Source organism: Callospermophilus lateralis, chromosome 2 (genome assembly GCF_048772815.1).
Source record: "Callospermophilus lateralis isolate mCalLat2 chromosome 2, mCalLat2.hap1, whole genome shotgun sequence".
In the NCBI taxonomy this organism is placed as follows: domain Eukaryota; kingdom Metazoa; phylum Chordata; class Mammalia; order Rodentia; family Sciuridae; genus Callospermophilus; species Callospermophilus lateralis.
Window position 1 is genome coordinate 8,262,200 of NC_135306.1, and position 25,478 is coordinate 8,287,677.

A 25,478-nucleotide genomic window follows, 5' to 3' on the forward strand; every position below is an offset into this window, starting at 1 on the left:
AAAATTGACAGATAACATTTATTAAAACATGTCATACAAAAGGGCATGGTCTCTTCTATAAGAAGAAATATTAAACAGTAACATTCAATTAAGAAAAACCATGCTGTGCACCAAAGACAGCAATTATATAAAGACAAACTATTCAACTTTTGCAACACAGGCATAACATTTCACAAATACCAATAAGATATGCACCTAATGATAATCTGCTTATCATTAAATGGTTTTGTGGCCTACGAGTCACCTGACTTGCATAAATAAATTTTCTGGAAGAAACATTGGGAACCTCATAAAAGGAAAGAAGGCAGCAGCAACTGACATGACATAGGCTTCAAGCAAATTAAAAAAAAAAAAGTCACATTTCCAAAATGTGTTCCAGCATCTTCCCATAGGGCACAATCAGTAGAGATCTGAAATAAGAAACTTGTACCTTTAAATATGTGAGTAGCAAAGGAAAAAAAAAAACGAACAAACCCTGGTTTCACTGAACAAAGTTAGTTACTCATGAAAGCAACCTAAATCACAAAAGTCAGTGGCACAGAAGGGGGCTGGCATAACACATCCCTTGGTTTCTGGCATTCCTAAAGTATCAGAGAGTTTACAGGAACAAAAATGAGTGGATTTACAGAAGTTGCCTTCTCCACCCCTACCTGAGGCTGCAGCACACCCTTCTCGAGTAAAGCACAACCTTGCCCCTAACTTCCCTTCTGCAGCAGCTCAGGGTGTGCCAGTCTCTGTGGGAAGGAGCCACAAGGCTGTCCCAATAGTTAGCAGCCTGCCCAGGTCAGTGTAGTTCAACAAATGCCCAGTAGAATAAAGGGGACCCTTTGGGGTAGACTTTTAAAACAAGGGCTGAAAGAGACTGGGGAAGGCAAGATCTAGAAATGGGATTCAATGGTATGAGGCTCAGGAGAGGCTGGGGGCAAGCCCTGGCATCTGAGTCACTGCAGTACTTCCATAACTAGATATCTGCTTTACCAAGTAGATTACTATGATGTGTCTTATCTAGAGTGAAAGGCCTAGTCTTTGAAGAATATTAAATGCCACTGGTGGTGCCTTGAAGCCCTTTCCCACCGGGATGAGAGAAAAACCACAGTTAAGACTCAAAGTAGGGGACAAATACCTTGGTTATAGGCCATCGAATGATCCCTGAAAGACTGTTTGGAAAATGTTACTATCCAAACACATTTGGAAGGATAAGGATTTCCTAAAGCTGTGTCTGGGCTGAAGAAGAAACTGAGGGCGGGGAGGCAGGAGTGCAGCATGACCTCCTAATCCTACAAAGCAGAGTCCACCGATACTGCAGTTCCATATCCAGACTAAGGCTGACACCCAGCAACTCACAGGGCCTGGGTGACCCATAAGCAACCCCCATTTTTACCAAAACCTGAACTACCACAAAAAACTTCAAATAGCAGATGTGAGGACCTTATTTAAGTTCTACATTTAGCAGCTGATGTACATATAAGGATTTCAATAAGATACTCCTCTCTTCAAACGCATTAAGTCACAGCACAACTGTCTGCTTCCAAACTGCCACCCAGGGACTGGCCACACTCCTGGCTGAACAAAAGCTCTTTATCACAACTCAAGATGAGGGGGCTGATTCAGCAGAACTGAAGGGTCATGATTTTCCCAGAATATTTCAGTTTTACATCTCAGACCCTTCTCTCCAAATGTGCTAATACTCAGTTCAATATAATGTTTAATGGAAAATGCACACCAAACTTTCTCAAAGAGGAGAAAATGTCTTGCTAATACCACAGGAGTGGTGATCAAGCTTTGGGCCGAATGGAATGGCTTCACTGACTCAGTATGGATATTAGTAGGAGCAATAAAACAATTTCTCCTCACACATAAAGGCTAGGATCATATAAAACTCACTGGCCTCTAACATGAGAAAAACAGAAGGAGCAACTGAGCTTGATTGTACAGTCACATCCGCACAATTCCGTCAGTACATAGAAAAAGGCCTGCTAACTGGCAGTTTCAACACTAAGAGAAGATGATATTAAGGTGGCAAACAACCAAGAGGTAATATCTAGTTTCTAGGTTAAAAAACAATATATATTTATATTTATAATAAAATTTTAAATACAAAGTGCTTTTTATATATCGAGAATGATACAGTGTTAGTGAATAGATCCCTGTTTTGTAACCTTGATTACAAGAATTAACTGGTAAATAAGCATTTTCTTTCCCCTTTCCAGACAATGCTCAACGAGTAAACATCTTTGTATTAGGAGCTTGAGGATCAGAGGCCATTGCCAGCGATGTCTACCATGTTAGATCAAAACCAAACTTTTTAAACAAAATTCACCCAAATCCAAGAAAAATTATTTTTATTTTAAGAAAAAAAAATTCTACTTAGAAATAAGAGACCAGTTAAGTTTATGGAAAGATGACATAATAGCAGCACCCTGACCTACCCTGATAATAACCTCAGGTACATTACACAGCTTAGGAGCATTCTGAGTATACACCTTCTTTTGATCCTAAAACATCTGACCAGCTGGCAGAAAAAGTCTCAGAATAGCTGCTTGTTTGTTGCTGGATATAGCTGTATGGACTTGTCAATTTATGCACTCATCTGCAACCTGGAAGAATGAACCTGTAGAATATTTGGCTAAAATTAGGACTCCTTCCCCCTCTTAACACACATTGCTGCACTCAAAAGAAACTGGCAGCATTAGCTCTGTGTATCCTTCTAAGAGAGTATCCCCCTCTTCCACCAGTGTATTTTCAAGACTCCTCTTGTGCAGTGTTTTTCCCTCGTGTTTAACCTTTCACTCGTAAGATTCTGCTTCTCCTCAACTGTCGCTCTGACAATAGGAGTGCCAGCAGCACTGTTAACTCCTAGAGCTCACAGGTAACTCAGCCAAGACTTCTGCTCCTCCTTCCTGTGACCTATGGTCACCGGCTGCCCTTGTTGGGAAGCACCATAATCTAAGATGGAGCAACAACTGGGGTACTACCTGGCACAGAGGTCAGAGTCACAGCAGGCTAGATGTCTCTTAACCGGAGTAGATTTCACTGCCTGGATGCTACATTTAAAAAACAGGATTTGGGGCAGTAAACCAATTAGAAACACCTATCTCTGGCACCCAAAAGAATTACAATTAGATACAATTCAAACTCAAAGTTAGTATTAAAATACAAAACTGTGCCTTATTAAGAGTTTGAAACATTGTGACAGTCGCATCTTATAGAAACTGAAGCTTGTACCATAAGTTGTTTCAGAATGTTTGTTTTAGAGTGTTACCCTCTCAGGATCTCCATAGTTTTAGTTAAAATACTCTTTAGAAAGAATGAAACCAAAGAGAGCACTGTTAATCAGTTTCTCATACTAGGAATCACATTATTTGTAGCTTTTACATAAGTAGCATTTCATTCAGTGAAGCAGCTACCAAAACAAACCCACATTTCCTAAGTATCTATAGTTAAAGCAAAATAAAATTTCAACATGACCTTGTAATAATGAGTGATCAAAAACTGCTGCCACTGCAATGGAACTGGTAGACTGGAGTCCAGTTCCAAGTACAGGTGTCTCTATTACCAAGTCCACCTGCTTCAAATACTACTGGCTTGAAGGTTTCCCTTGCCAGCTGGGCAGTGGGTTAACTTATCCCCATCGCCCATTTCAGGCCAAGACTGAAACATACAAAGTTGAAGAATTAGATTTTTTAATTGGCCTACTTAGAGCTGGTCTTTCAGAAATATCTTCCTTTTTTTTTTTTTAAGCCTCTCTCATAATAGCAAGTAGCACGCATCATCTGTGCCCAGATTTGCATTAATTACCATAGTTTATTTTTGTGCATGCCACTCAAGGGCCAGATCCTATTTTTAGTTAGCCTCAGTTGTATTCTGCTCAGCCTTTGCAGCTTCGTAGGACTTGGTACAAGAAGTCACATGCCTGTGGAAACTGTCCCTCCACATAAATCTCTTTGCACAGATATTACACTCATACGGCTTAATGCCTGTATGAATTTTCATGTGGCCCACAAGATGGTGCTTCATTTTGAATTTCTTACCACAGACACCACAACCATAAGGCCGAAGACCGAGGTGCATGCTCATGTGTCGATCTCTCTGACTCTTATGAGTGAAACTTTTCCCACACTGACAAGGATACAGCTTATCAGTGGCTGAAAATCCTAAGTGGGAAGCTTCTTCTTTAATCCCTGTCACCATTTCAATATTCTCACTATAGCCTGCTGCAAGGGCAGCCTCCTGTCTGTGCCCAATGAGACTCCCATCTGACCTCTCTCCAGAAAATTCTTCCATGGAAGAGCCATAGAAATCCACCTGCTCATCGTAGTTACTTTCATCAGCCTGTTCGTCAAACTCTGCTTCCACCTTCTTCTCCCCAATGGGAAAGTCCTCCTCCACTCCTGAAGGCTGCACCGAGTGCTCTGTCTGCATGGTGTTGATGGACTCGGTGACCTGGTGCTCATCGTAGGCTGCGTGCACATCCATGCCCTCGCAAGCCTGCTCCAAGCGCTCAGGCTTCACATGGATCCAGCGTTTGTGAGCCATTATGCTAGGCTTACTATACATGGGCCGGGTGTAGTGGAACTCAGCGCTGTCACTGGCTCCCTCCTCCCCATCCTGACTTGCCATTTCAGTACTCAGCCGGTCATGCTCCGTTGACGAGTTGCTGGGCAGGTATTCATGCTCCGTGAGCTGAGACGACAGCTCATCTTTGGTGCTCTCCTCTTCATTCTCACCGTCTCTCAGTTCTTGGGCTTTGGGGAAATCAGTGTGGCTCCCAGAACCCAACTCAAAGCTCTCTACCAGGCCATTGTAACTACTGCTGCTTGGAGACTGGTGGTCACTGCCATGATTTAGCTTCTGACAAAGGACTGTAGGGTTTCCCTCTAAAACCTCAGTGCATTTGTCCACCACATGCCACATCTGGAGGAAGCTGGCTGCTGTTAAGTAACTAACGATTTCTGGAGCAGGCATTACTAGGCGTCCTGTGTAACTAGAGAGGAGAATGTTCTCAAACACTCTTGGGTTCATCACATCAGGCAAAACAATTCTCCTGCTGTTTTTCAGAAGTACTTGGTCACAAAAGTAGGGTGAACTGGCAGCAAGAACAGCTTTGTGTGCCCGGAAAATGTGGCCTTGAACAACAATGGAGACGTCACATAATTGTCCTTGCTGGCGCTGCTGGTTCAGTTTCTGCAGAATGGTGCTAGAAAAATCAGGAAACTCGACTCGAAAAGAGTTTGTTCCAGGCTCCATTTCATCACAAATCTTGTTTAGTACTATAAGAGAAAGAAAAGTTAGTACTAATTCCAGCCCAAAGAGACACTTATTCTATACCCTTCTCCGTACCTAAGAAAACTAAACAAAGTTCCAAAGTTCCAAAAATTCTCCTTGCCTAGGGGCACTATTGCAGATATGAGAGTGTCAAAAGCCGGAGTCACCCACAACCCTTCTGTGTGTGAGAAAACAAAATCCACAGTGATTGTATTTGTAAACTATAAAAATCCTCTAGGTAAAACAAAGTAAATATTTCTAATTAAAACAAACATGATTCCTACGAAAACAACTGAATTTTAAGCCTCAAATTAAATTCACATTTGACCAGCTGTGATGAGGGAAAGAGCAAAGAATTGTGGGAATAGGGCTGTGGGTATAGCTCAGTGGTAGACGGTGTGCTATACACGCTTAAGGCCCTGAGTTGGATCCTCCGCAAACCTCCCCTCTTGACACACAAAATAGTTGTGGGGGGAAGGAAACACAGATGCAAAGGCACTCAGGAGGAATGAATCTGGCAATTCAAGTATCCCATAGGAGACTGCTAAGCTAGATTTCAGGGAGGCTGTGAGAATCAAGGGAACTGGAAACATTGTACCTTTGGTCTCTCAACACCAAAAAGGGTATATTCACTGAGGCCCTGAACAATGCAAGTTTCTCTAGCGGCTGTGAGCATTTTAGCCCTTGAAGAGGTTTTAAAGAAGTGAGGCTAGATGAAGTTGTAAAGCAAGGTACTCTGTCTATTTGGTCGTCTCCAAATGGGTTATAGAGCAAGGGAGACAGTAAATATTGTTTCTGCTACTAAATAGAATCAATTAAGACATAGAGCTACTACAAAGAATAAGGGATTACCTGTGTTATTGCTGTACATACATCTTATGGGACAAGTCCTACATTAGAGATAATTCTTAACAATAGCAGCACAAGATGAACTCTGCTAGGGATCCAGCCTATGCCCCATAACTCTATAGTAAATTAAAGCACACAAAAACACTCAAATGCCATATCTGATACTTATCAAACATCTCTACATATCAAGTCTTCTATGTTTGAGATAAAGAATCAGGCAATTCAAACAAAGACTGGAAGTTATTCTTGAGGGATAAGGAGAGGTGATATAGAAGAAATGAATGTTTCTTGAGTAATTATATGCCAAGGACTGCACATCTTTTTCTACTTTAGTCTTTATAATTACTCTGCAAATGTAGGGCTTGATATTCTTAAGTTCAGCTATTTTAAGTAACTTTCCCAAGGTTAAAAGCCAGTTTTTAGTAAGTTGGGATATGAATTCAGGTCAGTATGACTCCAAAGCCTGTGGTATTTTTCCCATCATCTCACTCTGCCTCTCTAACTTGCCAAAATGCCAGATCAGTTATTAATAATTTTAAGATAAGGACAATATTTTTGGAAAAGAATTATTTATGGTTTTATACATCTTAAAATATTTCACAATAATTTTAAACAAAGATCATGAGATTATTTAGGTTATTTTTAATTTTAGATTTGTATAGACTGGAGGTCTAAATGTAAATTCTGACAACTACATCTGGGTGAACAGATTCTCCCAACTAGTTCTCACCACTATAGAATTTTGATTTTAACTATTTAAAAAAGAGAGGGCCAGGCACGGTGTTGCACGCCTGTAATACCAGTGGTTTGGGAGCAGAGGCAGGAGGATCATGAGTTCAAAGCCAGCCTCAGCAATTTAGCGAGGTGCTAAGCAACTCAGTGAGACCCTGTCTCTTAATAAAATACAAAATAGGGCTGGGGATGTGGCTCAGTGGTCTAGTGCCCCTGAGATCAATCCCTGGTTACAGCCCCTGAATAAACAAAACAAACAAATAAATAAATAAACACACACACACACACACACACACACACTCAAAAAGGGGGGGGGAGGACAGTGCATGCACATGTTAAAAAAATTATACAAAATATTAAAAATCTGCTACCATTTATTCATCCAATGGAAATTACCTTTTTTTTTTTTTTTTTTTAAAAAATATTTATTTATTTATTTTTTAGTTATCGGCAGACACAACATCTTTGTTGGTATGTGGTGCTGAGGATCGAACCCGGGCCGCACGCATGCCAGACGAGCGCGCTACCACTTGAGCCACATCCCCAGCCCAATCCAATGGAAATTACCTTTGACAAACTCCTGTATATCTTCCTAGAAATTTCTGTGTGCATATATCAGAACAAATCATATATATCCTTTAAAAAGCCTCATTAAAATAGGTTGATTACCACTTTTTACTTTGCACTTAGCTTTGTCATTTAATATATCTCAAAGGCCTTCCCACACACTAGCCCCACAATAGCTACTCATTCTGTTTTTTGGCTACACAGTTCCTGGTCCACGAATACATGCTAATATAAGCAGTTCTCATAGAATTTCACTTGTCTAGATTTTAAAATTACAAGCAATGCTACAATGATTATTGGCGTACCTTTGAAAATATCTATGGGGCAATTTCCACCAGTAGAGTTGCTGGGTCAAAGGACTGCACCATGAACATGCTGATATGTATTACCCAAACTACTTTCCAGAAAGCGTGTACCAAGTCACACCTTCATTAACAGTAAATGACAGTGTCAACTTCCCACACTCTAAGATTGGCTATTATTAAACAAGAAAAAAATGTTGCAAATCTCGTAAGGGAATAATCCATGATTCATTGCTACTTTAATTTTGTATTTCCCTAATTATGAGTAACAATGATATTCTGTACTCAAGTTTACTCATCATTTGTACTTTTTTCTATAAATTATCAGTCATATCCTTTGCTCAAATAAACTGGGAAATTAATGTTGATTTATAAGATCATTTTGTAAATTCAGAAAATTAAGTTTATCCTTTGTTGCAATTCTTTTTTCTGTTAGCCAACACAGAACTTTTTGCCACAGTGAAATTCATGTAAAACAACCATTCTCTTTCCTTTTATGGCTCCAGAATTTTGTGTCAGACATAGAAGGACAATCCAAACTCCAATTTTTTTTTTAAATATAAGAGAATTACTTATTTATTTTTTTCTTGGTAACATTTAAAAAGGCATTTAAGCCTTTAATACATACATTTAAGCCTTTAATACACCAGTAGAGTTGCTTTGTTATGAAAAGTAAAGCTGGAACCTAGCCCTTTTCCTTCCAAATAGCTAGCCTATTTTTCTAACACCATTTATTGAATAATTCATCTTTTCCTCAAAAAGTTCAAGTGTCGGGGCTGGGGATGTGGCTCAAGCGGTAGCGCGCTCGCCTGGCATGCGTGCGGCCCGGGTTCGATCCTCAGCACCACGTACAAGCAAAGATGTTGTGTCCACCAAGAACTAAAAAATAAATATTAAAAAAAAAAAAAAATTCTCTCTCTCTCTCTCCCCCACTCTCTCTTTAAAAAAAAAAAAAAAAGTTCAAGTATCTATTGTGGAATTCTAAACTACAAGACATTTAAAAAGAGTTCTACAGAAATAAATGCCATAAATGAGGTTATGGAAAATAGAGTAGGAAGCTCTTCCACCAACATAATTGAGAAGCTGGAAAATGATGATTGGGATCACTGTTTCAGAACTCTGAAAGTGATCAGACACAGCAATGAAGAGAATGCTGGACAAAGAGAAAGACTGCTGAACTTAGAAGAAAGCAGTGTGTGCACCCACCATTCCTCAGCCCTGCCACACCTGGTGGCAAAGAGACCTGCATTCCTAGAGCAGTGGGCTGATGCCAGGATGCACAGTTTGGAGCCTGTCCTCCAACCAAGTGGGGTTGGGTACTCTGGCTAGCCCGGCACAGGTTTGTTTTGGCCTCCTCATGTTACAGTGACCTATTACCTAGCCCTATTACCCAGTACCTCAGAGTGACTTCCCACTGGCATCTATCATAAGATTTAAGAACAGATGGACCTGGACCCAGAGAGAGAGAGAGAGAGAGAGAGAGAGACAGACAGACAGACAAACAGACACATACACTTGAGGAAATCTCTAGCAGGTCACAGGCTGACTGCATATATAGCAGAATGGAAGCTTCAGTGACTGCATGCAAATAGGAATACAGACTTTGCAAAATACTTTGGGAAAGTTCCAGACAACTGCAGATTCAATAAGTAGCAACAACAACAAAAAAAAGTCCCTAAGGAGGAGGAGAATCTGATTTTGAGTTATGACAATACTCAAAATGCCCAGATCGACACAAAAAGTCACAAAGCATGCATAGTAAAAGGAATATATGGCACATTCACAGGAAAAAATAAACCATGCTGAGGAAACTGAGACACTGACTTTTACTATGGTTTGTAGTGTCCCCCAAGAGTTCATGTGCTGTAAACTTCATCCCCAAATTAATATGCTAAAGGTATCTGGAGGTGGGGCCTTTGGGAGGTAATTAGCATGGTGTTAATGCTTCATAAGAAGATTAAGAAAGATCTGAGCTAGCATATTTGCTGTCTCTGTCTTGCCATGTGGTTTCCCATCTCATGTTATGATGCAGCAGGAAGGCCCTCACAGGATGCCAAGCAGATGCCAGCATCATGCTCTTGGACTTCCCAGCCTCCAGAACTATGGGCCAAATAAGTTTCTGTTCTTTATAAATTACCTGGTCTTGGATATTTTGCTATATAGTAACAGAAAATAAACCAAGACATAATTACTAGTCACAGATGTTCAATCAATTGTTTTAAATATGCCCAAAGGACTAAATAAATCTATGAATAAAGAACTAAAGGAAATCAGGAGAAAAACATCAATAAGGCAATAAAAATTATAAAAAGGAATCACATATCAATTGTGGAGCGGGGAAAGTACAATAGCTGTGTTGTGAGCTGAATTGTATTCTCCCCCGCCAATTCATATGTTGAAGCCCTACTACCCAGTACTTCAGAGTGACTCTAATTGGAAATAGATCCTTTAAAAAAGTGATTAAGTTAAAATAAGGCCATTTTGGTGGCTCTACCACAACATGACTAGTGTCCTTTTAAGAAGATGAGATTTGGACACAAAAAGAGACAGCATGAATGTACACATTTAAAGAAAAGACCATGTAAGGTCCAGGTGAGAAGGTGGCCATCTACAAGCCAAGGAAGAGGCTGCAGGGGAAACCAAACAAATCAGAACCTTGATCTTGGACTGCTAGGAAGTCAGAAGGTAGTGGGATGACATCTTTAAAATACTAGAACAGGCACAGTGGCACATACCTATAATGGGGAGCGACTAGGGAGACTCAGGCAGGAGGACTGTGAGTTCAAAGCCAGCCTCAGCAACTTATCGAAGCCTTAGGCAATTTAGTGAGACCCTGTTTCAAAATAAAAACATAAAAAGGACTGGGGATGTGGCTTAGTGGTTAAGTGCCCCTAGGTTCAATCCCTGGTACAAAAAAAAAAAAAAAAAAAAAAAGGAGAAAGGCATTTCCAGGTAAATAGAAACTAAGGGAATTCATTACCAGTAGACCTGCCTTATGAGAAATGCTAACAGGGGTCCTTTAGGCTGAAACATAAGACTCTTAGACTGAAAATTGAAGCCACATGAAACAACAATACTGGCAAAGACAAGTAACTACTTAAGTAAATATAAAAGCCACTATTATTGTACTTTTGGTTTATAATTCCTCTTTAAAGATGATTTAAAAGAAAAATGCACAAACCAATAATTATAAAACTATGTTAACAGGCACATAATATATAAAAATGCAATATGTGACAATAACAAAATGTAGGCAGAGGACAGGAGATAAACAGGAGCAGAGTACATATGTTGAAAATATTTGATATTACTCGAGTTAGGTTGTTATAAGTTTAAAATGGTCATTGTAAACCTCAAAGTAACTAAGAAACTAACTAATTGAAAAAGCATGTCACAAAATAAAAATAATATGGTATGTTACAAAAAAAAGGGAAAAAAACCCCATAAATATTAAAGTGGGGGAGAGACAGTAATAGAGGAAGTGAGACAGCTAAAAGATAGAAATAAATCCTTATCAGCAATCACTTTAAATGTAAATGGGTTAATCTCAAGAGATTGGAAGAATAAATTAAAACATATGACTTTTTTACATGACACTTTAGACTCATTTTAGATATGAAGATACAAAAAGTTGAAAGTAAAAGGATAAACAAAGAAATTCCATGTAAAGAGTAACAAAAGGAGACTTAGGATGGCTGTATTATCAGAATCATCAGGTTTTAAGTCAAAAGGTTACAAAAGACAAAAGGACCTCATACATTAAAAAGATGTCATCCATCAAGAAGGTATTCTACAATTATAATCATATATAGAGGACTCCAAAATCATAAAAGGCAGAAATGGATAGAATTGAAGGGAGAAACATAATTTTATAAGTGGAGACTTTAATGCCCACTTTAAAAAAAAAAAAGATTTTTTTTAGTGTTGACAGACCTTTATTTTATTTATTTACATGCAGTGCTGAGAATCGAACCCAGTACCTCACAAATGCCAGGCAACTGCACTACTACTGAGCCCCAGCCCCAGCGCCCACTTTTAACAATGTTCGTAAGGGATATTGATCTTTTTTCTACTCATTGTTAAAAGTTAGATATTGAAGTTTCCACTTATTATTGTAAAACTGTAATTCTCCCTTCAATTTTATCCATTTTTGAATCCTATCCAGATACTGCCAATCAAAATCTGAAGCATATTATAAGGATCAATCACCATGATCAAATGGGTTTTATTCTTTGCCATGGTTTGGATGTGAGGTTTCTCCCAAAAGCTCACAAGTGAGACAATGTGAAAGGGTTCAAAGGGGAAATGATCATTGTGTCAGCCTTAACCCAATCAGTAAAATAATCATCTGATGGGATTAACTGAGTGGTAACTAAAGGCAGATGGGCATTGGGGATGAGGCTTTGGGGTGTATATTTGTATCTGGTAAGTGGAAATCTCTCTTTCTGTTTCCAGATCATCATGTGAGCTGCTTCCCTCTGCCACACTCTTCTACCATGACTTATGTTCTGCCTCACCTCAACCCCTGAGAGATGGAACCAGGTTTCTATGGACTAAAACCTCTAAAACCACGAGTCCCCCAAATAAACTTTTCCTCCTCTACAAATGCGCTGGTCAGGTCTTTCACTCACAGCAGTGAAAAAGCTGACTAAAACATTCTTGGAATATGAGGATGGTTCAACATAGGAAACTAATTAATATATCACATTAACAGAAAAAAAAAGAGGGGGGGGGAAGTTCCACATGATCATCTCAATTGATACAGAAATAATATTTGACAAAATTTAACACCCTGTCACGATAAAACAGTCAAGAAACTGAGAGCCCTATAGAAGAAAACTGTCTCAATATAACAAAAACTGTCTCAATATAAAAAAATCCCACAGATAACAACATATTCAACAGTGAGAGAATGAAAGCTTTTCCTCCAAAATCAGGAATAAGACAAAAATGCCTGCTTTTACCACTTCTATTCAACACAGCATTGGAAGTTCTAGCCAAAGCAATTAAGCAAGGAATAAAGACATTTAAATTGGAAAGGAAGAAGCAAAAATTATCTATGTTCAAAGCTCACATTGTTTATAGAAACCCTTAAGAGTTCACATAAAATTGTTAGAATGAATTCAGCAAAATAGCAGAATACACCATCAACACAGAAAAATCAGTAGAGTTTCTATACACTAACAATGAAGGACCCAAAAAGACAACTAAGAAAAATAATTCCATTCACAGTAATATCAAAAAGAATAAAATACTTGGGAATTTACCAAGAAGATAAAAACAGAACTTTTATACTAAAAACTACCAAATCTTGTGTAAGAATTAAAGAATCAGAAAATAAATAAAAAAGACATCTCCTGTTTGTGGGCTAGAAGATTTAATATTGTTAAGATAATAGTATTATCCAAAATGATATATGGAGGGCTGGGGATGTGGCTCAAGTGGTAGCGCGCTCGCCTGGCATGTGTGCGGCCCGGGGTTCGATCCTCAGCACCACATACCAACAAAGATGTTGTGTCTGCTGAGAACTAAAAATAAATAAATAAATATTTAAAAAAAGGATATATGGATTTGTTACTGTTTGGATCTGGAATATCCCTCAAAAGCTTATGTATTGGAACCATGGTCCCCAAAGCAGCAAGATTCAGAAATGGTGCTTTCAGGCAATGACTGGATCATGAGGGCTCATTTAATGGACTGAGAAGAGGGAAACTAGCTAGAGGAAGTGTGCCCTAGAAGGATTTATCTCCATCCCTACTTCCCTGCTGCCACGAGCTGACCAGGTTTCCTCCACCATGCCCTTCTATCAGGATGCTTCTGCCTTACAGCCAGCTGACAATGAGCTGAAAACTCTGAAACTGTGAACCAAAATAAATCTTTCCTCCTCTAAGTTGTTCTTGTCAGGTATTTTGGTCACAGTGACAAAAAGCTGACTAACACAAGATTCCATGCAAGTCCTATTAAAAACCCAGAGGTATTTCTGGCAGAAATGGAAAAATTTTATCCTAAAACTCATATAGAATTTCAAGAAACTCAGAAGAGCAAAACGATGTGTGGGGAGGGGGACAAGGAGAACAAAGTTGGAAGTCCAATTTCAGAATTTACTACAAAGCTATAGTAATCAAAATAGTGTGGTATGGGCAAAAAGATGAGCATAGAGAACAAAGGAATAGAATCGAAACCCAGAAATAAACCTTCACATCTATAGCCAATTTGAACTGTGATAAGGGTGCTAAGGACATTCAAAGGGGAAAGAGCAGTTTTTTGAACAAACAGTGCTGAGGACTCTATATACCCACATGCAAAAGGACCTCAAAGGCTGGACCCTTACCTTATGCCATTTACAAAAATAAAGGATCAAAGGCTTATATATATTTAAGAGGTGAACTATTAACTCTTAGTATGGGCAAAATTTAAATAAAGTATACTTCATCAAAATTAAAAATTTGGGGGCATCAAATGATACTATCAAGGGATGGGGTACAGCTCATCATGAGTCCCTCAGTTTGGTCCCCAGAAATTAAAAAAAAAAAAAAAAAAGATGCATCAAGAATGAAGACAACCATGGGATGGAAGAAAACATTTACAATCATATATATGACAAGAGTCTAACCTAGCACCCAGAACATATAAGGAATTCATCCTACAACTCAATAATTAAATGACAAACCAATTAAAAAGTGGTTCAAGAACATGAATGGATATTATCTAAAGAATACAGACAAATGGTCAATAAGCTTAAGATGTCACATTAGCCATTAGACAAAACCAGAATGAGAAACCACTTCACTCCTACTAGGATAGCTATAATAAAAAACAAACAAAAAGAAAAGGTGCTGACAAGTCCTTTGTGCTGACAAGCACAAAGGTGCTGACAAATGTCCACATACTGCTGATGGAAATGTAAAACAGTATAGCCACTTTGGAAAAGTTTGGCAGTTTCTCAAAAAGTTATATATAGAATTACCATATGCTTCACAAGTCTACAGCTAGGTATACACCCTAAACAACAGGATTCAGATACTCATATGCAAATGTTCACAGCAGCACTATTCACTACATTGCCAAAAGGCGGAAGCAACCCAAGTATTCACCAACAGATGAATGGATAAGCAAAATGTGGTATCTCTAAATAATGAAATATTATTCAATCCCAGAGAGAAATAAAATTCTGATGTTCTACAACATGAACACTGAAAACATTATGCTCACTGAAAGCCAGACACAAAAGGACAAATGTGAAATATTTAAAATAGGCAGATTAATAAAGATAAATATGGTGGGTTGGGTTGTGGCTCAGTGGCAGAGCACTTGCCTGGCATGTGTGAGGCACTGGTTCAATTCTCAGCACCACATATAAATAAATAAAAATAAAGGTCCTGGGGCTTGGGTTGTGGCTCAGAGGTAGAGTGTTCACCTAACATGTGTGAGGTACTGGGTTCGATCCTCAGTACCACATAAAGTAAAAAACAAAGACATTGTGTCCACCTATAACTAAAGAATAAATCTTTAAAAAAATAGTTTAAAAAAAATAAAGGTCCGGGCTGGGGATGTGGCTCAAGTGGTAGTGCGTCTGCCTAGCATGCGTGAGGCACTGGGTTCGATTCTCAGCAACACATAAAGATATTGTGTTCACCTAAAACTAATAAATAAATAAATAAAGGTCCATCTACAACTTCAAAATAAAAAAAGATAAGATTACAAGGGGGACTAGGAAATGAGGAGTTATTTCTAATGGGTGATAAAATAATTTTCAAAATAGTAGTGTTGGTTATACAACACTGATTATAATTGGCACCACTGAATTGTACACTAAAAAATGGTTAACATGAGGTTGAGGATGTAGCTCAGTGGTAGAGTGCTTACCCAGCATGCACAAAGTCCTGGGTTTAATCCATAGCATTAACAAAAAAAAAAAAAAAAAAGGTTAAAACAGCAAATTGAAAGTTATATATATATTTTACCATACAGAAAAAAACTGGAAAAAATTGTCATATATTTTTTTAACTGTGTCAAGGAGGTAATGATCCTTGAAGTTTACTAAGTATCTGAACTTTGCCCTTAAATTTGGGTAAATGTAACATTTCTCCACATTCTCTGATATTAGTAACATATAAAAATCTAAATTTCTCTTATAGATTTTCCTGCTGTCTAGTAATATTTACACACTAACAAGCAACTGTAACTATATTGAGTATAGTTGCTGTTTCAATTGGTTAGAAGATTAACTTACTAAAAATACCCCATAAAACACACAAGGAATTATGGGGAAATACTGTTCGTCCTTGGAGAGTTTAAATCTGGTAGAGCAGATGAAACACATTTATACAACATTTTATGCAAGGCAAAGCCTGATGAAAGTACCATAAGAGAATCACAAATCCACAAGGAATTCAGAGTTGTATGTCCCATTATTGTCCATTTTGGTGTCATCAGAGTAAAAAGACAACTTGAAGACAGGCATATAATTCTTCTCATCTACCACAACCTTACAGAAATATGGAAAAATTCGACTGATTTCTAAAACTTAGGGAACAGTGTTATCTACATGGCACAATCTTTAAGAAATTAAAGATACAGTGGATATGGATCCAGATTGAAGGGAGACATTGCAACTTCACTTCCTGCTCCAGGCAATCCTGGTATAGTAACAGTAATTCTCAGGGAGGATTAGAACACCCCTTCATTTGGAGAGCCCAGAGCTAAAAGCCAGGGTAGGGTGGGCCATGGGACAGGCAGGTGCTACAGATTGACAACATTCAAAGTGGTGATATTAGGATCTCAAAGGTTGCACATTGCCTCAGCAAGAAAATATCTTAATCAGAGGGTTGGGGCTTAGTCATTCAAATGACCATCCATCATTTGTCAGGAGGGCCTAATAGACAACAGAGGCTCCTATCCTAGTATCACAATTTCACCAGCTCAAAAGAAAGTGCACAGAACCCAAGCCCTCTGGAGAGTGCCTGAAGCCTAACCCCCATCCCCAGCTATTCCACTCATGCTAAACCCTGCTGTCAACATGGCTCAGCCCTATATCCAGCTTATGAACTAATTAAAAGTTGGTTCTAACAACATTTAAGTGTGCAATGAGGGACACAAAAAAATTCACAGCGGAGTAAAATTTCAGTCCTGAACAGAATGCTTCCCTCAAGAATAAAAAGAATACAACCAACAAGGGTCTGCAAATAGATTCTACAATATCAAAAAAGAAAACGACAAGGAATAGGCAAAAATACATTTTAGATAACACTTCTTAAATTGATGTTTTCCATCAGCTTTAAGAAAACACAGTCTCTTTGAAGTATAAGGAAGATGAAACAAAATAGTGGAATGATATGAAAAAAGAGGATAAAGAAGAAATTTATACAGGTCACAGAGAACGTCAATAAATTTCTGCCCCAAATAAAAATACACAGGGAACATTTGATTACATGTGATTCCACAATGTAATAAAACTAGGAATGTTAAAAGTAGTTGGAAGGAAAGAGGCAAGAAAATAAAGGCAGGAGAAAATCTGCTAATAAATGTTATATGAAATCCTAGTATCAAAACTAGACAACAGAGGAAAAAACTACAAGCCAGGGCTGGGATTGTGGCTCAGCGGTAGAGCGCTCCCCTCGAACGGGCAGGACCCAGGTTCCATCCTCAGCACCACATAAAAAATAAATAAATAAATAAAGGCATTGTGTTGTGCCCATCTACATCTAAAAAATAAATATTAAAAAAAACTACAAGCTAGTCCCATTTATTAACATAGAAAATGGTAAGTTACATGGCATTCTGATTTATTTGCTTTAATCCTCATGGCTATAGTGCACTGAGTATGGTAAACTGAAGAAACTGAGTTACTGGTCCCATTACATGGAGTGTAAGATCTTACATTATGGTAAAATTGCCATCAAAAAGTAATTTCAGGGGCTGGGGATGTGGCTCAAGCAGTAGCGGGCTCGCCTGGCGTGCGTGCGGCCTGGGTTCGATCCTCAGCACCACATACAAACAACGATGTTGTGTCCGCCGAGAAATTCTCTCTCTCTCTCTCTCTCTCTCTCTCTCTCTCTCACTCTCTTTTTAAAAAAAAAAAAAAAGTAATTTCAGGGGCTGGGGTTGTGGCTCAGCAGTAGAGTGCTTGCTTCACACGGACGAGACCCTGGGTTGGATCCTTAGCACTACATTAAAAAAAAAAAAAAAAAAAGTGAAATAAAGGTATTGTGTCCAACTACAACTAAAAATAAATAAATAAATAAATAAATAAATAAATAAATAAAATTTTTAAAGGTAATTTCAAGAGGCCTGGAGTTGTGGCTCTGTGGTAGAGCACTTGCCGGGCATGTGCGAGGCCTTGGTTCGATCCTCAGCACCACATATAAATAAATAAAAAGATCCATTGACAACTATAAAATATTCAAAAAGAAAAATAAAGCAATTTTAAGAGATCTCCTTGGCTTTCTTCCGGTTAAGACCAACCCTGGCGACGTACAGATCATTACCTGTACTTTCTTTCACAAGTGGCAGTGAGTGGTTGGAAGAAAAGATGAATGGGATTACCCTGTTGAAGGCTGAGTTTGAGCATTAAATGTGGGCACTGGGGGAAGCACTGAGAAGTTCAGAGTGACATGCTACAAAACATGGTTCAAGAAGGTTAATCAGTTGATGGACTAAAGCAAAAGGAAGTCTGATGGAGAGGCTAATTAAGTGCATATGCACACACACACACACACACACACAAATTGCTGCCCCCATTATCTGAAAGGGATTGTTCCAGAACCCCCTCAAAATTCAAAATCTGTGAATGCTTCAGTTCCTCATATAAAATGGCATCATAATATTTGCATGTAACTTACACATGTCCTCAAGAATACTTTGGATCATCTTTAGATTATTTATAATACTGAATACAATGTAAATGTTAGCTCAATGGTTTTTAAACTGCATTGTTTAGGAAATAACAACAAGGAAGAAAAGTCTATGCTTGTTTAGTATGGCTGCAATTTTTTTCTGAATATTTTCAATCTGTGGTGAATTGAAACCATGGATATAAAACTCACAGATACAGAAAGCTGACTGTATATAATGTACTTTGCCCACACCATAGGACAATGTCTAGGCAAAGCACTTGTCCATTTGTTAGGTCCTTTTAATATTTATTATACAGAATAGGCAAAAGAGACCAAGAGGCCCATTTTATTTGCCTAAGGTCATTGTATGGTTTGGATCTTTAATGTCCCTAGAAAGCTCAAGTGTTAGGCAATGCAGGAATGTTCGCAGGTAAAGAGTTGTAGCCTTATCAGTGAATTAATCCACTTAATGGATTAATATAAATGGATTACTGGGTGGTAACTATAGACAGGTGAGGTGTGACTGGAGGAGGTAGGTCACTGGTGACCTGCCTTGGACTGTATCTGTCCCTGAACCCCACACTTCCCAGTCCTAGTTGCTATGAGCTAAGCAGCTCCCCCACCCCATGCCCTTTTTCCATGATGTTCTGCCTCACCTCAGACATAGAGCAATGGAGTTAGCCAGTGAAAGAGTGAGCCTAAAATAAACTTTTATTCTTTTAAGTTGCTCTTGTCAGGTATTTTATTCACAGCGATGCAAAGCTAACACAGTAACATATCTAGTAAATTTACAGTACTTGTTCAGATCCAGTTTAGTCTGAGAGGTGGAATGGTATGGACGGTAACAGTGAATACCATTTTCATGTATAGCCTAAACAATCTATAATTTAGGTTATAAACAATATATTCATACACTCCAGAAACTTCACCAGCCTCAGACTTAATTAGATATTAGCAATTTATTTTATCTTGCGCATAATTAAGAAAAAAAATCCAACAGCAAGTTTTTCTTTTTTCTTTTTTTTTTTTTTTAATATTTATTTTTTAGCTATCGGCGGACATAACATCTTTGTTTGTACGTGGTGCTGAGGATCGAACCCGGGCCGCACGCATTGCCAGGCAAGCGCGCTACCGCTTGAGCCACATCCCCAGCCCCATCAGCAAGTTTTTCTAAAACAAATATACCAGTCTCAGTTCATTCTCTCCACCCTTCATGATAGCCATCTGGCTTTTTAAAAGCAGAAGATAAAGGGCAATAATACTGAAGAATCCCTGAACTAGAAGACCTTCAAGATCCATTCCAACTTCTATGAATTTAATAGTAGTCACTATTTATTATTCGGCTGAGGTGTATATCGAGTTTTATGCACCATTTAAACAAGAACTAAACATTCGAAAAGCACAGATATGGCAATATAACAGGAAAGCCAGGCCCACCAGCTACTTGTCTTGAAGCCCTTCAGAGATTTCTTTAATCAGAGCATATGGTAATTTGCATGCTTGCTATAGAAAGTACATTTAAACACAGTAAATGTTGCTTTAGTAAATTTAAAGCCTGGCACAAATGTACAAAAATACCAACATCCCATGCCTACCAAAATTCTTTACATTAGCCAAATGCTTTACAATCTACGAAGCACACTATGTAAACTTGGGTCTTGAACACCTCTGTTCTACTATCATACTCAATTTAAAGAGAAGTAAACAGAGTTCAGATTAAAAGACTGTCCCTGGTTACCGTTCTTATAAGAGGCATGTGAAGATTCAAACAGAAGTGTAACCAAATCTAATAATCTCCGATTAAAATTTAAAAAATTTCCCCAAAATTAAATGCTCTATCAGTGCAAAGTATGGCAGTGATTGGCCTTTTAAGTGTGCAACATCTCCTCTTCAGAAGAGAAGAATCATCTGGTCTAAAGTCATTAAGAATCTTGACAAACTACATCATTATTTTTGCTGAAAAGAGAAACAATTACAGTAAATGGTTTTAAAATTTGTATCAAAGGCAACTTTATAGCTTACCTAATGTAAAGCTGTATTCCTGGGATAAAGTTCCTTATGCCATGGCCATCAAAAAACAGTATGAATGAATGAGGAAGAAACATTCATTTCTCGGTTTTGCTTCAAATTAAATCACATCGACTTCTGAAAGGAAAAATTATGTTGAAAATGTAAGAGATGCTGGTGCCACCAACTCTGTACATGTGCTTCCCTAGTAAACACTACTTCTGTGAGTAGCAGAAAGAAAACTAATAAAGATTGGTGTTTTTGGTTGGATGAACGTTCATTCTGAAACTTCTTAGCTTCTTCATTTGTATTTTTTATTTGATTTTATTTATCTTCTTTGAGAGAGTCTTGCTATAGTATCATATTACAGTCTTTGACTTGAGATATTGTCTTGCAAAGATAATGCAGAGTTTCTATTTACTCCTTGCCTAATTTCCTTTAAGGTTAATATTTTACATTACTGTGGCATCTTTGTTAAAAGTAGGACACCAGCAATGGTCAATGCTTATAATTTTGCAGAATTAAAATATTCTTTGGGGGACAGTGATGCAGCTTAGTGGCATACACCAGGCTCTGGGTTCAAAAAAATATTCTAAAATAAGAAGTATCCTTTAGAGGAGTACTTTTGGTCTCCTGACCATTGTCAATAAGCATTCTTGTATCTTTTTCTAATTGGAAAACTTGGAAGAACTTAATAAACTCAATTTTGATTTTTTTCAATAGTTCTTTTTTAAATATATTTTTAATTGTAGTTGGACACAGTATCTTTATTTTTTATTTTTATATGGTGCTGAGGATCGAACCCAGGGCCTCGCACATGCTAGGCGAGCGCTCTATGGCTGAGCCATAACCCCAGTCCCTCAATTTTGATTTTTAAAAGAACAAGCCACCTACTTTATATGAAATTTGATTTATGACTCCCTTCAATTTTAAATCACAGCTGAATGTCTTAAAACTTCTAAGGCAAAACATTCCCTTAAGGTAAACTTTGAAATTCAAAAGAGAAGATATTGTTCTACAGGCTAAACCTTCAGTTATGTCATTTTTCCATTATACTTCAAGCAAATCAAGGGTTTTTATGTTTTGTTTTTTATTTTTGTTGATACTGAGGATAGAACCCAGAGGATGCTCTACCACTAAGCTACATCCCCAACCCATTCTATGTTTTATTTTGAGACAAGGTCTTACTAAGGTACCCAGGCTGGACTGGAACTTGTGATCCTCCTGTCTCCTGCATCTGCCTTCAGAATAGCTGGGATTACAGGCCTGTACCACCCTACAAGGAGATATTTTTAACAATACCTTCATATGAAAGAGAATTCAGGGTAAGATATTCAATAGAAGTACTCATTTCAATAAAATTATTAACAACATATCAAGAAATAAAAGTTTTTTCTCAGTAATTACGAATAAGACAAAAGTCTATTTGCAAATAAGGTGAAAAAGAAAAGCTCATGAAAAATGAATATAAAGCACTGACTGAGTCAACTGATTTTAAGAAACACCCTTTTTCACATTTTAAAATGTTTGAAATCAGGATGTGATCACCAAGTGGCAGTTTTAATAGTTGTCACTGCCTTAGATAATGCTAGAGTGTTTCTGATGGCACAAAGGATGATACCATGTGGAAAAACTATGGATACACCTCTAGACTGAAAAGCATTCAGAAAAGCTGGGGTTAGAATGTTAAGTTTAATGAGCACTTATTTATTTAATGAGCAACTTATTTTTACATATGTTCCCCTTTAATACATGCATTAGAAAAATGTATTGACATAAGCTTTTTTAAAGTCTAAAAAAGTCAAAATGTTTCCAATAAGAATAAAATAGTCCAAAACGATAGCAAAGAGTTTTGTTACAGCTTAACTGCAATTTAACTGGTAGTATTTTTCTCTCCTTGGTGATACATAAAACAATTGATGGCATTTAAGATTCAATGAAATATGATACTAATTCAGCTGTTATCTTATTAGAAAGTTTGATAAACTACCCTAAAGTCAAACTGAAAGCTTAAAGAACAAAACACAAAACAAAGGTATCTCCCGTAAGAAATAACACATAATTTTGTATTACGGTAACAAAAGGGCTATTTTTCCAACCTTACAGTTTTCTTCATATAAAAAGTAAAATCTTTTCTTAAAAGTTTCCTCCTTAGGCAGATTTCTGCACTGATTCTGAAGAAGGTGGAAGGAGCAGAGTCAGGATAGGAATCTGCTGCAAATAGAAATCTTGAATATTTAAACCAAACTCTTTTTCAAAGGCCCTCAGGCTAACCCACTGCTGTGAAGAGCAGGCCTCAATAAATAGGTTCCACTAATGTTCCTAACAAATTTTTAAAATATATTTAAAAAGAACATACTGGTTTCAGGAGACTCCAGTGAGTACTTTTTGTGTGTTTATTGTGTAAAATATAAATAACATAAAACCATTTAAACCTGTAAGTGTACAGTTCAGTGGCATTAAAAATCTTCACAATGCTGCTCAACCATGAGCACAATTCATTTCCAGAACTTTTTTATCATCCCCAAAACTTTGTATCCATTGAACAATAATTTGACTACAGCACAGCCTACTTCCTATCTTTATGAATTTGCCTATTTTAGATCATTTCAGAAGTCTCAAACAATATTTGTCCTTCTATCTGGTGCATTCCTCCAATGGTACTTTGGTAAAACAGCGAATGATCCTTAATTAACAGGTTTCTCCTTATTTAACTGGACAGTGGCACAATCTCTGAGCTACACACATAGCTCTCCTAGAAATCTTTCTACTACACCTTCAGAGATCCCCAAAGGCAGAAGATCTCAACCTGACCCTTCCTCAGCTTGTAGAATGGACTAGTTGACCGGTTCTAACTCAAGGAGTAGGCTCCAAAGAGCCCTGGAGGGCATGGGGGTAGGTGGATAAAGCAAAGGGATGTAGGGTGCTGTGCACGCCTGGAGGCAATAAAAGGCAAAGATTCATCAAGCTGCTTTGGTCCTGAGTTAGGTCTCCTGTCTGTCCACCAGGTGCTCCTGCACCCTGACACTTGTTTAGGGTGGGTGGCACCTGTCAGAGCTGAGACCAGACTGCGGTTGGGTCACTGAGAATGTCACCAGTGCAGGGAGTTTCACGGGGTCATGAGTCACCTTCATGGCTCAGAGATCTGGGCAGGCCTGCCCCGCCCCGCCTGGACAAACCCAGTAGGGAGAATCAGAAACGAGAGAGAAAGGCACAAAATCAGCAGAAAGTTAGAAACAAACAGATGGCCAAAAAGGTCAGTATGACATCCAAGCCAAGAATGAGAGGAAAAGCTGAGTGGCAGAGACAGGGTCAAGAAAGAGAGAAGCAAGAAGACAAAAATAAAGACAGGGTCCGGACACACAGAGACAGCTCAAAGAGACAAGGTGGGGAGAAACTCCAGGTTGACAGGGGCCACGACAAGACACAAAAAGGCCAGGTGACAACAGGTGATAGAGACAGGCACAGGGGTGAAACAGAGGGAAACGGAGATCAGAGAAGTCCTGGCACAGCCCTTCTCCAGCCTCGACTAGCCAGGCCTGGCCTGGCCGGCCTGAACCCCAGGTCGCCAAGCCGCGCCCACCCGCGCCCCGAAAGGCCAACGGACGGACGGGGGCGGGATCTCTAAGCGCCCGGGCCCGCCGAGCTCCGCTGCCGCGGGGTGACCTTGGCGAGAAGCTGCCCGGGGTTGGGGGGATCTCGGTGTCCCTGTCTGCGCGCCAGGAGGGCCAGAGACCCCGGGAGTCGGACGTGGGGCGCTGGGACTCCAACCGCCCGCGCGGCTTCAGCATTCCGGTCGACGGGATGGGCCCGAAGGGGACGGCGGCGCGCGCGCCCGGGCCTGCGGAGAAGTCCTCAACCCTCCCCCGGCTCTTCCTCCTCTCGTCCTCGCCTTCGGTAGTTCCGACGCCGCCATACCTGCCACGGGCTCCGCGCCTCACGTCCCCCGCCCGAGGCACCCTCTCAGCCGCCAGCGCCAGGCCTCTTCAAGCCGTCGCCCGCCGCGACAGCCTCAGCCTGCGCCTCCCGCCCCCGGAAACGCTTCTCGGTCCCGCCCCCGAAACCGCCAGTGCTTCCGGGGGTGCGTCAGCGAGAGAGCGTGGGCGCATGCGGCATCCCGCTCGGGGCGGGGCGTCAGGAGCGCACGCCGAGGTGTCTGCGCCTGTGCGGTGCTCAGTAGGGTTTAGGGAGTCTACTGATGGAAACTGGAGCAACGATTCTGGGTTCCAAACCCTTTTAAAACCTTGACCTATTTCAGGTCATCCAGCAGACATTATGTCAAAATCCGTGTCAGCCTCCAACAACGCCCAATCCGCTGTTTGGTATATCGTAGATATAATACGATAAATACTCAGTAAATACTCAGTGAAGGGACCAGTGTTCCCCTCTGTGACTGGCACTGTGCTGGGCAGCGGCGTCGCAGAGCCTTTCCTGTGGCTTCCAGTTCTGCCACCCCCAACAAACCTCCCTTTCCCCCCTCTATTAGTGTAGAAGAGAGGTAAGTAGTGGTGTGTGGGACCTGAGCCGCCACATACCTTTTGGTCTGTTTAGAGACCCAGACCCCACTTCGTTTAAGTGTTAATTCATACTAACCTGAAATCCAGGCAGCTGCATGAATTCGGTGGCTTCTGGATTTAGGATGAATTCTCTTGTTGGATCAGACGTACTTGTTTGATATTGTTTCTGTCTTAGCTTATAGTGTCCAGTTTCCCAGGTGTGTGTCTGTCTTGCTGCTTCTTGGACTCTAGAACTGAAGGGTGTTCAGAGAGGAGATTGGGACTTTCTAAAGTCTACACGGAAATTCTAGAAAACAGCCAAAGAAAAAAATATATTGAAGTACAGAAATGGGGATGGGTGCAGAAAGGCTTGTTTAAAAGGATTCTGGTTCAAGAGTGTATGTTCCAACCCATTTTTTTTTACC

The 25,478-nt window shown here is 39.3% G+C and overlaps 1 protein-coding gene across 3 annotated transcripts; it reads right to left on the bottom strand.

Annotated features, from left to right (window-relative positions):
- Nucleotides 1-24,579, bottom strand: Zbtb43 (zinc finger and BTB domain containing 43). 3 transcript variants are annotated; one of them, XM_076845469.1, is made up of 3 exons: nucleotides 24,476-24,579; nucleotides 20,573-20,695; nucleotides 1-5,270 (listed from the first exon to the last, which is right to left on the bottom strand). In XM_076845469.1, the coding sequence occupies exon 3, from the start codon at nucleotides 5,245-5,247 to the stop codon at nucleotides 3,844-3,846; it is 1,404 nt and encodes a 467-aa protein (XP_076701584.1). In that variant the 5' UTR covers nucleotides 5,248-5,270; nucleotides 20,573-20,695; nucleotides 24,476-24,579; the 3' UTR covers nucleotides 1-3,843. The 3 variants fall into 3 exon arrangements, 2 of the variants coding, with proteins under 2 accessions (XP_076701584.1, XP_076701585.1); XR_013090347.1 differs by lacking the exon at nucleotides 1-5,270 and adding an exon at nucleotides 17,816-17,881; XM_076845470.1 differs by lacking the exon at nucleotides 20,573-20,695.
- Nucleotides 24,580-25,478: the final 899 nt, after the last annotated feature.

Coding starts and splice junctions, on each gene's coding strand:
- Zbtb43 (XM_076845470.1), bottom strand. CDS start 5,247: ATGGAGCCTGGAACAAACTCTTTTCGAGTCGAGTTTCCTGATTTTTCT.